Source organism: Oncorhynchus mykiss, chromosome 12 (assembly GCF_057628025.1).
Source record: "Oncorhynchus mykiss isolate SJ-2025 chromosome 12, ASM5762802v1, whole genome shotgun sequence".
NCBI classification, from domain to species: Eukaryota; Metazoa; Chordata; class Actinopteri; order Salmoniformes; family Salmonidae; genus Oncorhynchus; species Oncorhynchus mykiss.
Window position 1 is genome coordinate 56,061,753 of NC_143033.1, and position 17,931 is coordinate 56,079,683.

At 42.6% G+C, this 17,931-nt stretch overlaps 1 protein-coding gene and 1 long non-coding RNA gene across 2 annotated transcripts; one reads left to right on the forward strand and one right to left on the reverse strand.

The window, feature by feature from the left end:
* Positions 1 to 5,534: 5,534 nt before the first annotated feature.
* Positions 5,535 to 9,465, forward strand: LOC110537797 (H/ACA ribonucleoprotein complex subunit 2-like protein). Its single transcript, XM_021624188.3, has 4 exons — positions 5,535 to 6,096; positions 6,355 to 6,424; positions 6,526 to 6,631; positions 8,503 to 9,465. The coding sequence occupies exons 1-4, from the start codon at positions 5,916 to 5,918 to the stop codon at positions 8,626 to 8,628; spliced, it is 483 nt and encodes a 160-aa protein (XP_021479863.2). The 5' UTR covers positions 5,535 to 5,915; the 3' UTR covers positions 8,629 to 9,465.
* LOC149979220 (uncharacterized) lies at positions 8,502 to 16,623 on the reverse strand. Its single transcript, XR_016485130.1, has 3 exons — positions 16,493 to 16,623; positions 16,363 to 16,412; positions 8,502 to 10,113 (listed from the first exon to the last, which is right to left on the reverse strand). It is a non-coding gene; the product is annotated as an uncharacterized LOC149979220 (long non-coding RNA).
* Between the last annotated feature and the right edge of the window lie 1,308 nt (positions 16,624 to 17,931).

The following is a 17,931-nucleotide window of genomic DNA, read 5'->3' on the forward strand; positions in this document are numbered from 1 at the left end:
CCTTAAATAAAGCCCAGGACGTAGCCATTCCTCTAGTAGAATGAGCCCGTAGCCAGCAGGAGACAGAAGACCTTTACTCTCTCACTAGTGAGCGCTTTACCTGTGTAAGGTTTCGCAGAGGAAACAAACAGCTGATCAGATTTTGTGAACCCTTTAGTCCTGTCCATGTAGATGCGTGCTTACTGGGCACAACATATGCAACCGTTGATGTTCCAGTTCTAGTAATAGCGCTGTCTTAAATGAAAGCATCTTCAGATCCACCTGATCCAAGGTCTCAAAAGGCTGTTGGCATAGAGCATCCAAAACAACTGACAAGTCCTGTGATGAGGCAAGCTTTTTGGATACTGAACGCAAACGACGTGCAACCTTCATAAAACGGGCGACAAGGGGGGTGTTGCCCCCCTGTCGTACTCCCAAATCCCACATGACAAGCCACAATAGCTGCCAGATATACCTTAATAGTAGAAAAAGGCTTTCCTTTGTCTAATAATGCCTGTAGAAATGACAGCATTACCGGGACAGAGCACTGGAATTGCACTGTGATCTGTGATTTAGTGCACCATTTCTCAAATGCGCCATTTACAATCTTAAAGGGACCTGGTGGGGCTCTAGCACTCTGAATAGTCGAAATGGCATTTTGGGGAAGCCCGGCAGTGTTCAAATTGAACCGTTCACGGGCTAGGCCCAGAGTGCCAACCGTTCTGGTGAGGATGAAAAATCTCCCTGCACAGTAGGTCTCGACACAGAGGGAGGGGCCGCAGTTGACTGCAAATTAATTGCGTGGTCTCCGCTAGCCAATGTTTCTCTTGCCAATGTGGTGCTATTAGTATGAGAGAGAGACCCTTCTCCCGCACCCTGGATAGGGTGGGAGAAATCAGGGACAGTGTGGGGAATGCATACAGGAGGACTCGTAACCACTTGTGCGCCAACGTGTCCACTCCCATCGGTGCATCCCGATCCCTCAGGGAAAAGAACAGGGAGACTGTGTATTCTCCCTTGATGCATAAAGGTCACTGCTGGAATGCCGAAGTCCAAACCTGATTGGCTCCCTCTGGGTGGAGCTTCCACTCCCCATATAGGGGGTTCCCCCTGGAGAGTAAATCTGCCCCCAGATTTAGTACTCCTAGTGCACGACCCTCCAGAAATAGGAAAAATGATTTTAATGCCAGGGACACAGCAAGAAGTTCCAGGCAGTTTATGGCAGTAGAACGGAGATGAGGTCCCCACACTTTGTTGACCATTCTTCCCTCGTGGGTCGCACCCTAACCCTAAAGAGACGCGTCCCTCATGACTACTTTTCCGGATAAAACAGTGCCCATCTGAGCACCCTGTGACAGAAACGTCTGGTTTCTCCAGGAGTGCAGTACTACTGTGTAATCTATGGCGACCTGTACACCGTGATGTTTGTGACGTAATGGGCTCAGACCTAGAGAAGTTACCCAGCATTGAAACCCAGTCATATTCAGGCGTCCTAATTGGATGACTACCAAAGCCGCTGCCATCAAACCTAGCAGCCTCAGGCATGTATTGAAAGAGACCAGGTTCCCTCTGCAAAATAGTGCTAAGCAATTCTTTCACTGAATGGCGAGCTTTGAATGATACCGAATCTAGGGTTAAGCCTAGGAAAGAGATTGTCTGCGTGGGAATCAGAAAGCTCTTTACTGTGTTTATTCTGAAACCTCAAAATGTCAGGTGTTCCAAGAGCAGCTAACTGCGTTCTAAGACATCTTGTCTCGATTGAGCGCACAGCAGCCAACCTTCTATGTACAGTGCCTTGCGAAAGTATTTGGCCCCCTTGAACTTTGCGACCTTTTGCCACATTTTAGGCTTCAAACATAAAGATATAAAACTGTATTTTTTTGTGAAGAATCAACAACAAGTGGGACACAATCATGAAGTGGAACGACATTTATTGGATATTTCAAACTTTTTTAACAAATTAAAAACTGAAAAATTGGGCATGCAAAATTATTCAGCCCCTTTACTTTCAGTGCAGCAAACTCTCTCCAGAAGTTCAGTGAGGATCTCTGAATGATCCAATGTTGACCTAAATGACTAATGATGATAAATACAATCCACCTGTGTGTAATCAAGTCTCCGTATAAATGCACCTGCACTGTGATAGTCTCAGAGGTCCGTTAAAAGCGCAGAGAGCATCATGAAGAACAAGGAACACACCAGGCAGGTCCGAGATACTGTTGTGAAGAAGTTTAAAGCCGGATTTGGATACAAAAATATTTCCCAAGCTTTAAACATCCCAAGGAGCACTGTGCAGTTGCACCCTAAAAACTAAAAACATTTCTCATAAGAAACTAGCTCCCTGGTATACAGAAAATACCCGAGCTCTGAAGCAAGCTTCCAGAAAATTGGAACGGAAATGGTGCCACACCAAACTGGAAGTCTTCCGACTAGCTTGGAAAGACAGTACCGTGCAGTATCGAAGAGCCCTTACTGCTGCTCGATCATCCTATTTTTCCAACTTAATTGAGGAAAATAAGAACAATCTGAAATGTATTTTTGATACTGTCGCAAAGCTAACTAAAAAGCAGCATTCCCCAAGAGAGGATGGCTTTCACTTCAGCAGTAATAAATTCATGAACTTCTTTGAGGAAAAGATCATGTTATTAGAAAGCAAATTACGGACTCCTCTTTAAATCTGCGTATTCCTTCAAAGCTCAGTTGTCTTGAGTCTGCACAAATCTGCCAGGACCTAGGATCAAGAGAGACACTCAAGTGTTTTAGTACTGTATCTCTTTGATACAATGATGAAAATAATCATGGCCTCTAAACTGCATACTGGACCCTATTCCAACTAATCTACTGAAAGAGCTGCTTCCTGTGCTTGGCCCTCTTATGTTGAACATAATACATGGCTCTCTATCCACCGGATGTGTACCAAACTCACTAAAAGTGGCAGTAATAAAGTCTTTCTTGAAAAAGCCAAACCTTGACCCAGAAAATATAAAAAACTATCGGCCTATATCGAATCTTCCATTCCTCTCAATTTTTAGAAAAGGCTGTTGCGTAGCAACTCACTGCCTTCCTGACAACAAACAATGTATACGAAATGCTTCAGTCTGGTTTTAGACCCCATCATAGCACTGAGACTGCACTTGTGAAGGTGGTAAATAACCTTTTAATGGCATCAAACCGAGGCTTTGCATCTGTCCTCGTGCTCCTAGACCTTAGTGCTGCTTTTGATTCGATCGGTCACCACATTCTTTTGGAGAGATTGGAAACCCAAATTGGTCTACATGGACAAGTTCTGGCCTGGTTTAGATCTTATCTGTCGGAAAGATATCAGTTTGTCTCTGTGAATGGTTTGTCCTCTGCCAAATCAACTGTACATTTTGGTGTTCCTCAAGGTTCCGTTTTAGGACCACTATTGTTTTCACTATATATTTTACCTCTTGTGGATGTCATTCGAAAATATAATGTTAACTTTCACTGCTATGCGGATGACACACAGCTGTACATTTCAATGAAACATGGTGAAGCCACAAAATTGCCCTCGCTAGAAGCCTGTGTTTCAGACATAAGGAAGTGGATGGCTGCAAACTTTCTACTACAAACTTTCGGACAAAACAGAGATGCTTGTTCTAGGTCCCGAGAAACAAAGAGATCTTCTGTTGAATCAGACAATTAATCTTAATGGTTGTACAGTCGTCTCAAATAAAACTGTGAAGGACCTCGGCGTTACTTTGGACCCTGATCTCTCTTTTGACGAACATATCAAGACTGTTTCAAGGACAGCTTTTTTCCATCTACGTAACATTGCAAAAATCAGAAACTTTCTGTCCAAAAACGATGCAGAAAAATGAATCCATGCTTTTGTTACTTCTAGGTTAGACTACTGCAATGCTCTACTTTCCGGCTACCCGGATAAAGCACTAAATAAACTTCAGTTAGTGCTAAATACAGCTGCTAGAATCCTGACTAGAACCCCCAAAAAAATTCCTAGCCACCGTGCTTCAACACCTGCATTGCTTGCTTTTTAGGGTTTTAGGCTGGGTTGCTGTACAGCACTTTGAGATATCAGCTGATGTACTAAGGGCTATATAAATCAATTTGATTTGAAAGGGAGGACCAGAAATTCTGAGGTTACACCTAGAAAAGCAAATCTGAGAAATTTCCTCTGAGGAGGATATATTTAGATGTGAAAGTAAGTGTCCTTTAGGTTGACGGATACGAACCTGTTCTTTCCAGCGTACTAGGCCCAAGACGGTGGCAACAGAACACAGCCCAAAGAGAAGACTTTGGGAAGTCTCTTAGTGAACGTAGCAGAGCAGTGTGTGTCAACATTCTGAACGTGTACTTTCTCATGTGCCTGTTCAAAGCACGTAGATCTAGGATCGGGCGTATGCTGTCCACCTTTTTTGGAACTAGGAAATATCTTGAGTTAAAACCACTGTGGCATTGCTGGGAGGAACAATTCTTATTGCCCATTTCCCAATTAGCGATGTGATTTCCTCCTTGAGGACAAGCGCTGATTCCCCCTGAGCCTGAGTGTGAGTGATTCCCTTGAATCGAGGTGAGGTGACAGCAAATTGTAGTCTGTAGCCCTTGTCTATCATGACCTGTACCCAGTTTGAAACTGTGCATGCCCGCCAGTTCTCTCTCCACTCTGGGAGAGGGCTGATGGGAATTCCCCCCACAGACGAAGCAGCAACACCCTCTGTTGCGGGGAGGGTGTACGACAGTCCATGACTGGGAGAGCTATTATGTGGCCTATCATCACAGAAGGAGCGATAGCTCCCTCAGGTGGCGTTATAGGGAGGCACCATGTTTGTTTTGATTTTATGAGAAACAACCTATCTATGGTGCCCTTGGCCTGTATTCTGGTTGCGCTAGAGTAATTTTTTTTAATGTGAACTGACATTGTGGAGTGTTTATGAGATAAGAGGGTGGCCTTGTAGGAGCATCCACCTGAACATTGTCTCTTCTCTTTGGGCTGTGTTCTGTTGCCACCGTCATGGGCCTAGTACGCCGGAAAGAACACTGAGGTGCCTGGGAACTTGCACCCTGGAACAAATTCAGGATTGGCGGAGGAGATAGAACCGTGCCTAGGGAAGGCCGTTCTCGCCTCTCTGGTGATGGGGACACCGCTAGGCCATCCACTTCTTCCTTCTTACCCGCTGGGTGGGGATAGGGGCCTGCCGGCTCCTTGGTGCTGTGGTGGAAATTCAACACCAGGGACACCTTAAGCCAATCTTAAAATGAATCCCTCTTTATTATCAGCAAGTTGGAGAGGTTCCAACAAACTTAATGCACCATAGTACACATGTCAATCAGGAGCTCTCCTGGAGCCGTCCCAGCATTTGTCTTATATATGGCTAGACACAGACAAGTTAGGAAAATGCAGTTGCGTTGAGGTAAGCTTTCTGATGAAAAGCGAGAAGACGTGTTTGAATGACTCAGAGACGCTGCATCAAACCTTTTATATGGTAGGAGGGACACCCTTCCACACGTCTCGACGTCCAGACAATTATGGCTGGCGTAGTGTAATAAAGGCTTCTGACTAATACGCTAAAAACATATCCCAAACAAATACTTGAAAGAGAACCTACATGGGGTACTGGCATTGGAAGATATCCCACCCTCCCCTGGCTTTTTTGTTTTTAACTAAATAAATAGGATGTTTTTATTGTTGTTGGTCATCCGAATATATTTTTCCCCCACCTACACAATGTTCCCGTTTTGTGGGATCTTTTTGTTTTCCTCTCGCACAGTAAGTGGCGGCAATACAACTTTTTGGGTGTAGTCCGCCCTCCAAAAATACATGCGTGTCGGAAACACGTCGCAACTACCGGAAACCTTTTTAGGCAGCACGTGTGTAGCATTTTTTTTCCCCTTGCAAAGCACGCTGCAAACAGCAAGCAAACGTTTTGTTTAATATTATTTGTTTAATCGAAAACATGACAAAGGTAAAGAAGGAAAAGGCCATCAAGGAGGATGCTGGAGCGACGGAAACCGGAGGGACGGAGACCGGAGTGACAGAGAAATCGTATCTAGAGTTGATCGCAAACATTAACCCAATCGCGAATCCACTTGCCACCAAGAAGCTAAGCAAGAAACTTTACAAATGTGTAAAAAAGGGTAATTTAACCAGTCTTATTAGCTTCATGTACCTACTGCCAGATACATGCTAAGATATTACATGGATTTGCTATCGATATACAGTCAGGAAGTTAACTAGCTAAGTGGTGTAGCTTGGTAAATATTGAAAGTTATCTAGCATGCTACGTTAGCACGTGTCCTAGCTAGCAATTCGGCAACAAATGTTTGTTGCCACACACTGTCAACCAACAAGACTAGCAGGTTTCTTATTTCCAACGCTCTTCTGTCCCTTTTCAGCATCCAAGCTCAAACAAATTCGCAGAGGAGTGAAAGAAGTCCAGAAGTTCATCAACAAAGGAGAAACTGGGTAAGTTTTGTTCTCAGTGTGCAAATGTTGGCTGCGTGGTGCATTATCCCCTGTTCAGGTGTATCAGTCAGATAACTGATATATTCAAACTTATTTTACAGCATTGTGGTGTTGGCTGGGGATACTCTTCCAATCGATGTTTACTGCCATCTACCAGTCATGTGTGAGGACAGGAGTTTGCCATATGCCTACATTCCCTCAAAAGTGGTGAGTAACCATTTTACCTATACATCTTGGAGGAAAATGTAAACCATATACAGGTAATTGCCGAAATAAAGGAAACACCAGCATAGTGTCTTAATAGGGTGTTGGGCCACCACAAGCTGTCAGAACTGCATCGATGCATCTTTAGATTCTGCAAGTGTCTAAAACTATTGGAGATGCAACGCCATTATTTGGTGTTTTCTTGATAGTGGTGGAAAACGCCGTCTCAGGTGCTGATCCAGAATCTCCCATAAGTGTTAGCTTGAAAATCGGCCCTGACGATTAAATTCAATTTTCATAACAATCGGTAATCAGCATTTTTGGATGCTGATTATGGCCGTTTACGTTGCATTCCACGAGGAGGCTGCGTGGCAGGCTTCACCATCTGTTACACGAGTGCAGCATGGAGCCATGGTAAGTTGCTAGCTAGCATTAAACTTATCTTATAAAAATCAATCAATCTTAACATAATCACTAGTTAACTACACATGGTTGATGATATTACTAGGTTAACTAGCTTGTCCTCCGTTGCAAATAATCAATGCGGTGCCTGTTAATTTATAATCGAATGACAGCCTACTTCGTTTTAACAAAAGCGGATTTGCAAAAAAAGCACAATTGTTGCACGAATGTACCTAACCATAAACATCAATGCCTTTCTTAAAATCAATACACAGAAGTATATTTTTTTTTAAACCTGCATATTTAGTTAAAATTGTGTTACAACTTTTGTGTTCATTGCACGCAGAGTTAAGGTATTTGCAACAGTTTGGGCCGTCTGGCTCGTTGCGAACTAATTTGCCAGAATTTTACATAATTATAACATTGAGGGTTGTGTAATGTAATAGCAATATTTAGACTTATGGATGCCACCCGTTCGATAAAATACGGAACGGTTCCATATTTCACTGAAAGAATAAACTTTTTATTTTCAAAATGAATGTTTTCGGATTTGACCATATTAATGACCAAAGGCTCGTGTTTATTATATTATAATTAAGTCTATGATTTGATATTTGATTGAGTGGTGGTAGGCAGCAGCAGGCTCGTAAGCATTCATTCAGACTTTACTGTGTTTGCCAGCAGCTCTTAGCAATGCTTAGCTCTTAGCAATGCTTAGCTCTTAGCAATGCTTAGCTCTTAGCAATGCTTAGCTCTTAGCAATGCTTAGCTCTTAGCAATGCTTAGCTCTTAGCAATGCTTAGCTCTTAGCAATGCTTGACTCACAGTGCTGTTTATGACTTCAAGCCTATCAACTCCTGAGATTAGGCTGGCAATACTAAAGTGCCTATAAGAACATCCAATAGTCAAAGGTATATGAAATACAAATGGTATAGAGAGAAATAGTCGACGTGTCATGATTCCTATAATAACTACAACCTAAAACTTCTTAACTGGGAATATTGAACCATCAGCTTTCATATGTTCTGAGCAAGGAAGCCAAACGTTATCTTTTTTACATGGCACATATTGCATGTGTTCATTGTTCATTCAGTATTGTTGTAATTGTCATCATTACAAATATCCAATATCCTTTGAGACCCCTCTTTCAAGGTCGGATCTCTTCTAGCCATGGTTGCCAACACAATGGACACCTGGGCATTTTTATACATGACCTTAAGTATTATGTGGATGTTAATTGCTTCCTTAACTCAGGAACCACACCTGCTTTCTAAATACTTTGTATCCCTCATTTACTCAAGTGTTTCCTTTATATTGACAGATACCTATAGCTTACTATGAATTGCTGACGTGTTAGTTTTACAGCAGTAAATCACATACCGTCCCATTTGTTCGGGGGTTTCATGTCTAATACGACTAAACATATGGTGATGTGAATGATTGCCTTCTAACCCTGCTATTTGTCTCCTCAGGACCTTGGGTCGTCTGCTGGCTCAAAGCGGCCCACCTGCGTCATCATGATCAAATCTCATGAGGACTATAAGGAGGCCTATGATGAGTGTTTCGATGAGGTTTCTGCCCTGCCTAAACCCCTCTGAACCATGTCACTGGCTAGTGGACTCAGATGGACAGGCAAACCCCTATGGTATCTGAGAATGTCTGGCTGTAGGCAGAATTAACGAGTGAGTGAAATGGACTTTCATACTTGAGCCAAGCTACAGGGTGTTGTAGTATATCTCGCTGTGTACGTTGAACCGGGAATATCATACACTAGCAGTGATCCCCGTAAAATGTCAACAGGGCATAAGGTAGATGACACCCCCATTCTTTTGGTGTTAAGTATATGCAGTCTTAACTGTAGCTGGACATAACTTTATTTTCCTCATTCTGTGGGAGCCATGCATTGTCTACGGCCAAGTACATTTGGAAAAATCTAGTGTGTAACTGTTGTGATATAAATGTTGTCGCTATTATGGCTTGCATTGTTTTAAAACATACATTTGTCATTTAAATATGAAAAGAAGTCTGCACCGACTGATTCTGCAGTACTATATTGTGACCAGCCTCTTTGTATTTGAATGATCAGGATTAGGTTACAGATAATATGCTGAGATTATCTCGTGTGTACTTTTTTGTTCGCTTGAACAGACAGTTCTAATTGAGTGACCACATGGGACTACAGGATGCCTGCTCAGTTAAACATGAAATCATTTCTTGCAATCCCATTCTCATTGTAGTTGTGAACTACTGTGTCATATATCTCCTACTTTGAAATTTGGTAGGTAAAGTTTGATTCATTGTTTGTCTTGTGTTTTTTACAGGCATATAGACATTTCCTTTTGCATAAAGGTTATTTTGATTTTGTTTTGAGGAAGGTAAATTAGTATGTGATGCAATGCTGTATTGATGCAATAAATACTTGTTTCTTTTGTAAATCTCGATGCAAAGTCTGCATTTTGAGGGGGAATACGTTTGCATCATGAATCCAATGATGGTGACTGAGAAAATGAATGACAAATGTTTGACAAAAGCCTAAGTGGGCATTTGAGATTGCCATTATTGAAAGACCAGTGTGGTGGAAGCAATAAGGTAGTAGGGCATGTTTGTTTGGTAGCAGGGAACAGCAGACAATCACATTTTTAGATGTTTTTTTGTCTTGACAACTTAGACTAGTATTTCTAAACAAAATGCCCTCATCTGTAAACATACAGCTCAAATCAAATGTATTTATATAGCCCTTCGTACATCAGCTGATATCTCAAAGTGCTGTACAGAAACCCAGCCTAAAACCCCAAACAGCAAGCAATGCAGGTGCAGAAGCACGGTGGCTAGGAAAAACTCCCTAGAAAGGCCGAAACCTAGAGGAACCAGGCTATGTGGGTTGGCCAGTCCTCTTCTGGCTGTGCCGGGTGGAGATTATAACAGAACATGGCCAAGATGTTCAAATGTTCATAAATGACCAGCATGGTCGAATAATAAGGCAGAACAGTTGAAACTGGAGCAGCAGCACGGCCAGGTGGACTGGGGACAGCAAGGAGTCATCATGTCAGGTAGTCCTGGGGCATGGTCCTAGGGCTCAGGTCCTCCGAGAGAGAGAAAGAAAGAGAGAAGGAGAGAATTCGAGAATGCACAATTAGATTCACACAGGACACCGAATAGGACAGGAGAAGTACTCCAGATATAAAAAACTGACCCTAGCCCCCGACACAAACTACTGCAGCATAAATACTAGAGGCTGAGACAGGAGGGGTCAGGAGACACTGTGGCCCCATCCGAGGACACCCCCGGACAGGGCCAAACAGGAAGGATATAACCCCACCCACTTTGCCAAAGCACAGCCCCCACACCACTAGAGGGATATCTTCAATCACCAATTTACCATCCTGAGACAAGGCTGAGTATAGCCCACAAAGACCTCCGCCACGGCACAACCCAAGGAGGGGGGGGGGGCAACCCAGACAGGATGACCACATCAGTGAATCAACCCACTCAGGTGACGCACCCCCCTCCAGGGACGGCATGAGAGAGCCCCAGTAAGCCAGTGACTCAGCCCCTGTAATAGGGTTAGAGGCAGAGAATCCCAGTGGAAAGAGGGGAACCGGCCAGGCAGAAACATCAAGGGCGGTTCGTTGCTCCAGAGCCTTTCCGTTCACCTTCCCACTCCTGGGCCAGACTACACTCAATCATATGACCCACTGAAGAGATGAGTCTTCAGTAGAGACTTAAAGGTTGAGACCGAGTTTGCGTCTCTGACATGGGTAGGCAGACCGTTCCATAAAAATGGAGCTCTATAGGAGAAAGCCCTGCCTCCAGCTGTTTGCTTAGAAATTCTAGGGACAATTAGGAGGCCTGCGTCTTGTGACCGTAGCGTACGTGTAGGTATGTACGGCAGGACCAAATCAGAGAGATAGGTAGGAGCAAGCCCATGTAATGCTTTGTAGGTTAGCAGTAAAACCTTGAAATCAGCCCTTGCTTTGACAGGAAGCCAGTGTAGAGAGGCTAGCACTGGAGTAATATGATCAAATTTTTTGGTTCTAGTCAGGATTCTAGCAGCCGTATTTAGCACTAACTGAAGTTTATTTAGTGCTTTATCCGGGTAGCCGGAAAGTAGAGCATTGCAGTAGTCTAGCCTAGAAGTGACAAAAGCATGGATTAATTTTTCTGCATCATTTTTGGACAGAAAGTTTCTGATTTTTGCAATGTTACGTAGATGGAAAAAAGCTGTCCTTGAAATGGTCTTGATATGTTCTTCAAAAGAGAGATCAGGGTCCAGAGTAACGCCGAGGTCCTTCACAGTTTTATTTGAGACGACTGTACAACCATTAAGATTAATTGTCAGATTCAACAGAATATCTCTTTGTTTCTTGGGACCTAGAACAAGCATCTCTGTTTTGTCCGAGTTTAAAAGTAGAAAGTTTGCAGCCATCCACTTCCTTATGTCTGAAACACATGCTTCTAGCAAGGGCAATTTTGGGGCTTCACCATGGTTCATTGAAATGTACAGCTGTGTGTCATCCGCATAGCAGTGAAAGTTAACATTATGTTTTCGAATAACATCCCCAAGAGGTAAAATATATAGTGAAAACAATAGTGGTCCTAAAACGGAACCTTGAGGAACACCGAAATTTACAGTTGATTTGTCAGAGGACAAACCATTCACAGAGACAAACTGATATCTTTCCGACAGATAAGATCTAAACCAGGCCAGAACTTGTCCGTGTAGACCAATTTGGGTTTCCAATCTCTCCAAAAGAATGTGGTGATCGATGGTATCAAAAGCAGCACTAAGGTCTAGGAGCACGAGGACAGATGCAGAGCCTCGGTCCGATGCCATTAAAATGTCATTTACCACCTTCACAAGTGCCGTCTCAGTGCTATGATGGGGTCTAAAACCAGACTGAAGCATTTCGTATACATTGTTTGTCTTCAGGAAGGCAGTGAGTTGTTGCGCAACATCCTTTTCTAAAATTTTTGAGAGGAATGGAAGATTCGATATAGGCCGATTAGTTTTTTATATTTTCTGGGTCAAGGTTTGGCTTTTTCAAGAGAGGCTTTTTTACTGCCACTTTTAATGAGTTTGGTACACATCCGGTGGATAGAGAGACGTTTATTATGTTCAACATATGAGGGCCAAGCACAGGAAGCAGCTCTTTCAGTAGTTTAGTTGGAATAGGGTCCAGTATGCAGCTTGAAGGTTTAGAGGCCATGATTATTTTCATCATTGTGTCAAGACATATAGTACTAAAACACTTGAGCGTCTCTCTTGATCCTAGGTCCTGGCAGAGTTGTGCAGACTCAGGACAACTGAGCTTTGAAGGAATACGCAGATTTAAGGAGGAGTCCGTAATTTGCTTTCTAATAATCATAATCTTTTCCTCAAAGAAGTTCATGAATTTATCACTGCTAAAGTGAAAGTCATCCTCTCTTGGGAAATGCTGCTTTTTAGTTAGCTTTGCGACAGTATCAAAAAGGAATTTCGGATTGTTCTTATTTTCCTCAATTAAGTTAGAAAAATAGGATGATCGAGCAGCAGTAAGGGCTCTTCGGTACTGCACAGTACTGTCTTTCCAGGCTAGTCGGAAGACTTCCAGTTTGGTGTGGCGCCATTTCCGTTCCAATTTCCTGGAAGCTTGCTTCAGAGCTCGGGTATTTTCTGTGTACCAGGGAGCTAGTTTCTTATGAGAAATGTTTTTAGTTTTTAGGGGTGCAACTGCATCTAGGGTATTGCGCAAGGTTAAATTGAGTTCCTCAGTTAGGTGGTTAACTTATTTTTGTCCTCTGGCGTCCTTGGGTAGACAGAGGGAATCTGGAAGGACATCAAGGAATCTTTGTGTTGTCTGTGAATTTATAGCACGACCTTTGATGATCCTTGGTTGGGGTCTGAGCAGATTATTTGTTGCAATTGCAAACGTAATAAAATGGTGGTCCGATAGTCCAGGATTATGAGGAAAAACATTAAGATCCACAACATTTATTCCATGGGACAAAACTAGGTCCAGCGTATGACTGTGACAGTGAGTGGGTCCAGAGACATGTTGGACAAAACCCACTGAGTCGATGATGGCTCCGAAAGCCTTTTGGAGTGGGTCTGTGGACTTTTCCATGTGAATATTAAAGTCACCAAAGATTAGAATATTATCTGCTATGACTACAAGGTCCGATAGGAATTCAGGGAACTCAGTGAGGAACGCTGTATATGGCCCAGGAGGCCTGTAAACAGTAGCTATAAAAAAAGTGATTGAGTAGGCTGCATAGATTTCATGACTAGATGCTCAAAAGACGAAAACGTCATTTTTTTTTTGTAAATTGAAATTTGCTATCGTAAATGTTAGCAACACCTCCGCCTTTGCGGGATGCACGGGGGATATGGTCACTAGTGTAGCCAGGAGGTGAGGCCTCATTTAACACAGTAAATTCATCAGGCTTAAGGCATGTTTCAGTCAGGCCAATCACATCAAGATTATGATCAGTGATTAGTTCATTGACTATAATTGCCTTTGAAGTAAGGGATCTAACATTAAGTAGCCCTATTTTGAGATGTGAGGTATCATGATCTCTTTCAATAATGACAGGAATGGAGGTGGTCTTTATCGTAGTGAGATTGCTAAGGCGAACACCGCCATGTTTAGTTTTGCCCAACCTGGGTCGAGGCACAGACACGGTCTCAATGGTGATAGCTGAGCTGACTACACTGACTGTGCTAGTGGCAGACTCCACTATGCTGGCAGGCTGGCTAACAGCCTGCTGCCTGGCCTGCACCCTATTTCATTGTGGATCTAGAAGAGTTAGAGCCCTGTCTATGTTGGTAGATAAAATGAGAGCACCCCTCCAGCTAGGATGGAGTCCGTCACTCCTCAGCAGGTCAGGCTTGGTCCTGTTTGTGGGTGAGTCCCAGAAAGAGGGCCAATTATCTACAAATTCTATCTTTTGGGAGGGGCAGAAAACAGTTTTCAACCAGCGATTGAGTTGTGAGACTCTGCTGTAGAGCTCATCACTCCCCCTAACTGGGAGGGGGCCAGAGACAATTACTCGATGCCGACACATCTTTCTAGCTGATTTACACGCAGAAGCTATGTTGCGCTTGGTGACCTCTGACTGTTTCATCCTAACATCGTTGGTGCCGACGTGGATAACAATATCTCTATATTCTCTACACTCGCCAGTTTTAGCTCAATAATGTAATATTTTTGCATCTATCACCCTTGCTATTGGAGCAAGTTGTGGGCAAAATTATCCTATGATACTGAGTGGAACCATACTCCCATCACTGTCAAGGATGCTATTACAACAACCACAAGGTGGCAGTCATGTTTCAATGTAGACATTCCTTTAGGTGTCAGCTTAGTCGGGTTTCACCTGCTGTTATTCGGTCTTAGTTTAAAACCCATTCATTCGTTTACTTTACATTTAAAGTATGGCTTTCATAATGTAATGGTGCTTGGGTTCTGAGCTTTAAAAAAATGTCAATGTTATGTCCACTTTCCCTCTCACAGTAAACCATTGTGTGAACTGAATGGAGTGAATCGGGGTAGCACTGCTCTGTATTTGGTAAGGAAATATTGCATGTGTGGGCGGTTGAAAATTATCATTGTGTACCCCTCTGCTCAGTCCCCACCAGGCCAAGCTTTATGTTGCGTGTTTTCTCTGTTTTGACAGTTTAATTATTTTCCACAAATCGTGTGTAAAAGCAGCAAGATATTTTAGTCCATCGGGGCACCACATCCAAGAAGGAACTTGAGCTGAAGATATCTACTACTTTCCAAATGTATTTCTTTGACATGGAATGACAAGGATGGAGATAATCCTTTCCATTTTGGATGCTCTCTTCCCGAATCTGGTGGATATCTATGGATATTATTTAGCTTTGAATTTAGATATTTTATTTGAGACCACCTAAATTGGAGGCAAACAACTTCAAGGGAGGGGGAGTTCATTAGATATTTTTACCAATATACTATTGTCTTTTATTTTCTCAGGTAAGATTTAACGTGCTCTCATAGTATGACATATATAAACCCTGACTAGTACTAACAGATTTGGTTGTAAGGGCCTTATCTCGGCTGTTTCATTAAAGAGAAGTGTACTCTTACTTTAGTGCCTGAAACGTATGCTGTTTTTGAGGGGTCATTTGGTTTTAGGATACATATTTATTTTATTTTTTACACCATTTATTTAAGAACTTGAGGGAAATTTGTTGACAGGCTTCAGAGACTAGAAAAGTACTTTAGATTGTTTAATTTACCATTGGATGACACACAGTAGTTGGAGAACAGAACAACTTTGTGCAGTTGGAGAGGTGGAGGTTATGACCAACCAAGGACGTGTGGATGTCCTTCCTGTGTGAAACATCCCTGGCTGTTAGTGGCCCTGTTTGCACAACAGAACACCTCGGCATCAGAGGAGTAGGAGACGGGTAGCCTGTGTCCAGGAGCAGGGTGACAGGAACAGAACTGCGTGGTGCTCTCTCTCCGTTTACCAAACAAACCTCATAGGTCAAGTCTGTTTAAGTAAACATCATGGTGGGTGGATCGAGCTGGGCCTTCAGGTGTGGGATGAGGTTTGCTCTCTTACATAAAACCTGATCTCTTCAGAATGTCTGTGTGTGTTAAGAAATCCATAAAGTGTTTTTTTCTGTGCTCCAAACATTCCTCATAGCCCTCAATTCCCTGTTATGTGCAGCCTAGCTGAACCTCTGTGGCAGATGTTACAGCCGTAGTTGAGTTTACAACTTCACAACTGCCAAGAGTGGGTGAAAACACGCTTTGGTGATAATGTTACTTCCTTATGTTATAAAATACATTTTACCAAGACAAATATGATTCTTCATGTTCTGAATCTTTCAGGGGGTTATTTCTCTAACATATCATTAACATTATATCCAAAAAGTCGGATTTTGTAACCTAATATATCCGATAATAGAAACCTAGCAGGGAAATGTTTCCAATAGTTTTCCATCATTCATTTTTCCCATAGGGAATTTTAGAAACACTTAAAGTAAGGGCTGTGTTTTGTGTAGACTTCCCCTTGCTCTGGTGTGACATTTTGATAACTGTAAATCTCTATCGGACAAGGTGACTTTTATCAATATATTCGGCTCTATTTACTCTCAGAAATCAAAAATGCTGATTAGCCTCAAAGTAGACATTGTGCAAGACTACAAATCCCTGCAAGCTCCTGCACATCATGTTTTGCTGTCGCCTTTGCTAACAGGTATTGTGTAAATGTAAAACTTGCAAAAGACAGTTCACAGAATTTACAAATGTAAGGAAATTTAGCCAATTTATTAATTACTACATTATCTAACATTAGATAGTTAATCCAGAGATTCTTACCTTTGCCTCGATTTGGCAGTCTCATCCAGATCATCATGGCATTTGTATATCTGTATGATAGCCACATTAGCAGCTAATTAGCATTTCATTTTTGGGGGTAAATACAGGAAAATATATTGATAAAAGTCACCTTGTCCGAGAGAGATTTACATGGTTATCAAAACATCACGCCAGGGTAAGCCTACACAAAACACAGCCCTTATTTTAAGTTTTTCTAAAATACCCTTTGGAAAAAAATGAATGGTGGAAAAACAATTGGAGCCATTACTTTGTTTGACCGCTAGGTTTTATGGGTATTATGACTCATACTCTGGTACTCTATAAGCACCAAGCTCTGTTGACAGAGCGGGGCCGCTTTCTCTGTGACTTTTGAGGATTTTACATGTTGTAGTCATCTGTAAAGCTGTTTCCACAGGTTGCAAAAAGCTAAATTAGCATGACACGAGCTGAATTACATGTATAAGGCTTTGAAAATAGAAAGTTTGAGGAATGCTCAGTGCTCCGTTGACATTTCACATAGATCAAAAAAGAACAGGAATTTCTCATTAATATGAAAGCATATTATACTAAAATATGAAAATACTACATCTCATGTCTCAAAATGTATGTCTATCTTACCTCAATATTGTTTTATGTCCTCTGGATTTGCGAAGAAAGATGAAAAGTTCAACGTTGAGCCTGGATTATGGAATGGATTATGATATAGACATGAGGGTTGGACCATTGTTTTAATATATTTTTGCCCATTGTTCAAAATATGCGTTTTTGATTGGACCCCCTACAGCGTGTTTTCTGGACAAAGACTAATAGAGCATTTGACAGTGACCATGTCATTTGGATGCTGTCTTGATGTGTCATTTCTTGTCTCCCTTCATCTGATCCTATTTTCTCGTCGTGTTCCTCTCTGTCATCTTCCATCGTATAGTGCTATATTGACATGTTCAACATCTAAGCGGGCTGTCAGAGGGAGATCCATGGATGAGCAGCAGAGATGGAAAAACAGAGAGAGAAGGCAGGCAGGCAGACCGTGGCACCAAAGGCCGCCTCCTCCTGTGGCATGACTTATGAAACACATACAGCCTAGTCATCACCTTGGCACTCTCCCTCTCCTCTCTGTGCTATGAGCTGGATGAGTTATTTGGAGTTTGGCTCTGTCCGTGAGGATGTTTATTGTTTCAACAGTGCACCTGCTGCCTGCCTACCCCCTCTCTAACTCACCGTAGCCTAACACGTGCCATTTCCCCTAATCTCACCGAGCGTACAACTCTGCCCCAGGTCACACTGCTGGGCACACCGATAACAACCAACATGTTCACCACCCCACTCAAGCTGACACCTGTTTTTCACTGGTTGATTTTGTTCTTGTTTATTTTAAACACTTCGTTCAAGACGGGGATCAAATGTTATACTGTTCCCCTCTCTCTCTCTCTTTCTCTCCCCCTCTCTTCTCTGTCTCTCTCTTTCCCTCTCCCTCTCTCTATCCCTCCCTCCCTCTCTGCAGTACAGTCAGTTCATCAGACAGGTGTGTGGATGTCTGCACTGAGTGATGGAGGAGGTATAGTGGGAGGT

Excerpts from the sequence above, each read along its gene's own strand:
- LOC110537797 (XM_021624188.3), top strand. The coding sequence starts at position 5,916 with ATGACAAAGGTAAAGAAGGAAAAGGCCATCAAGGAGGATGCTGGAGCG. Across the intron at positions 6,097-6,354 it reads TTACAAATGTGTAAAAAAGG|CATCCAAGCTCAAACAAATT; the intron begins GTAATTTAACCA and ends GTCCCTTTTCAG. Across the intron at positions 6,425-6,525 it reads ATCAACAAAGGAGAAACTGG|CATTGTGGTGTTGGCTGGGG; the intron begins GTAAGTTTTGTT and ends CTTATTTTACAG.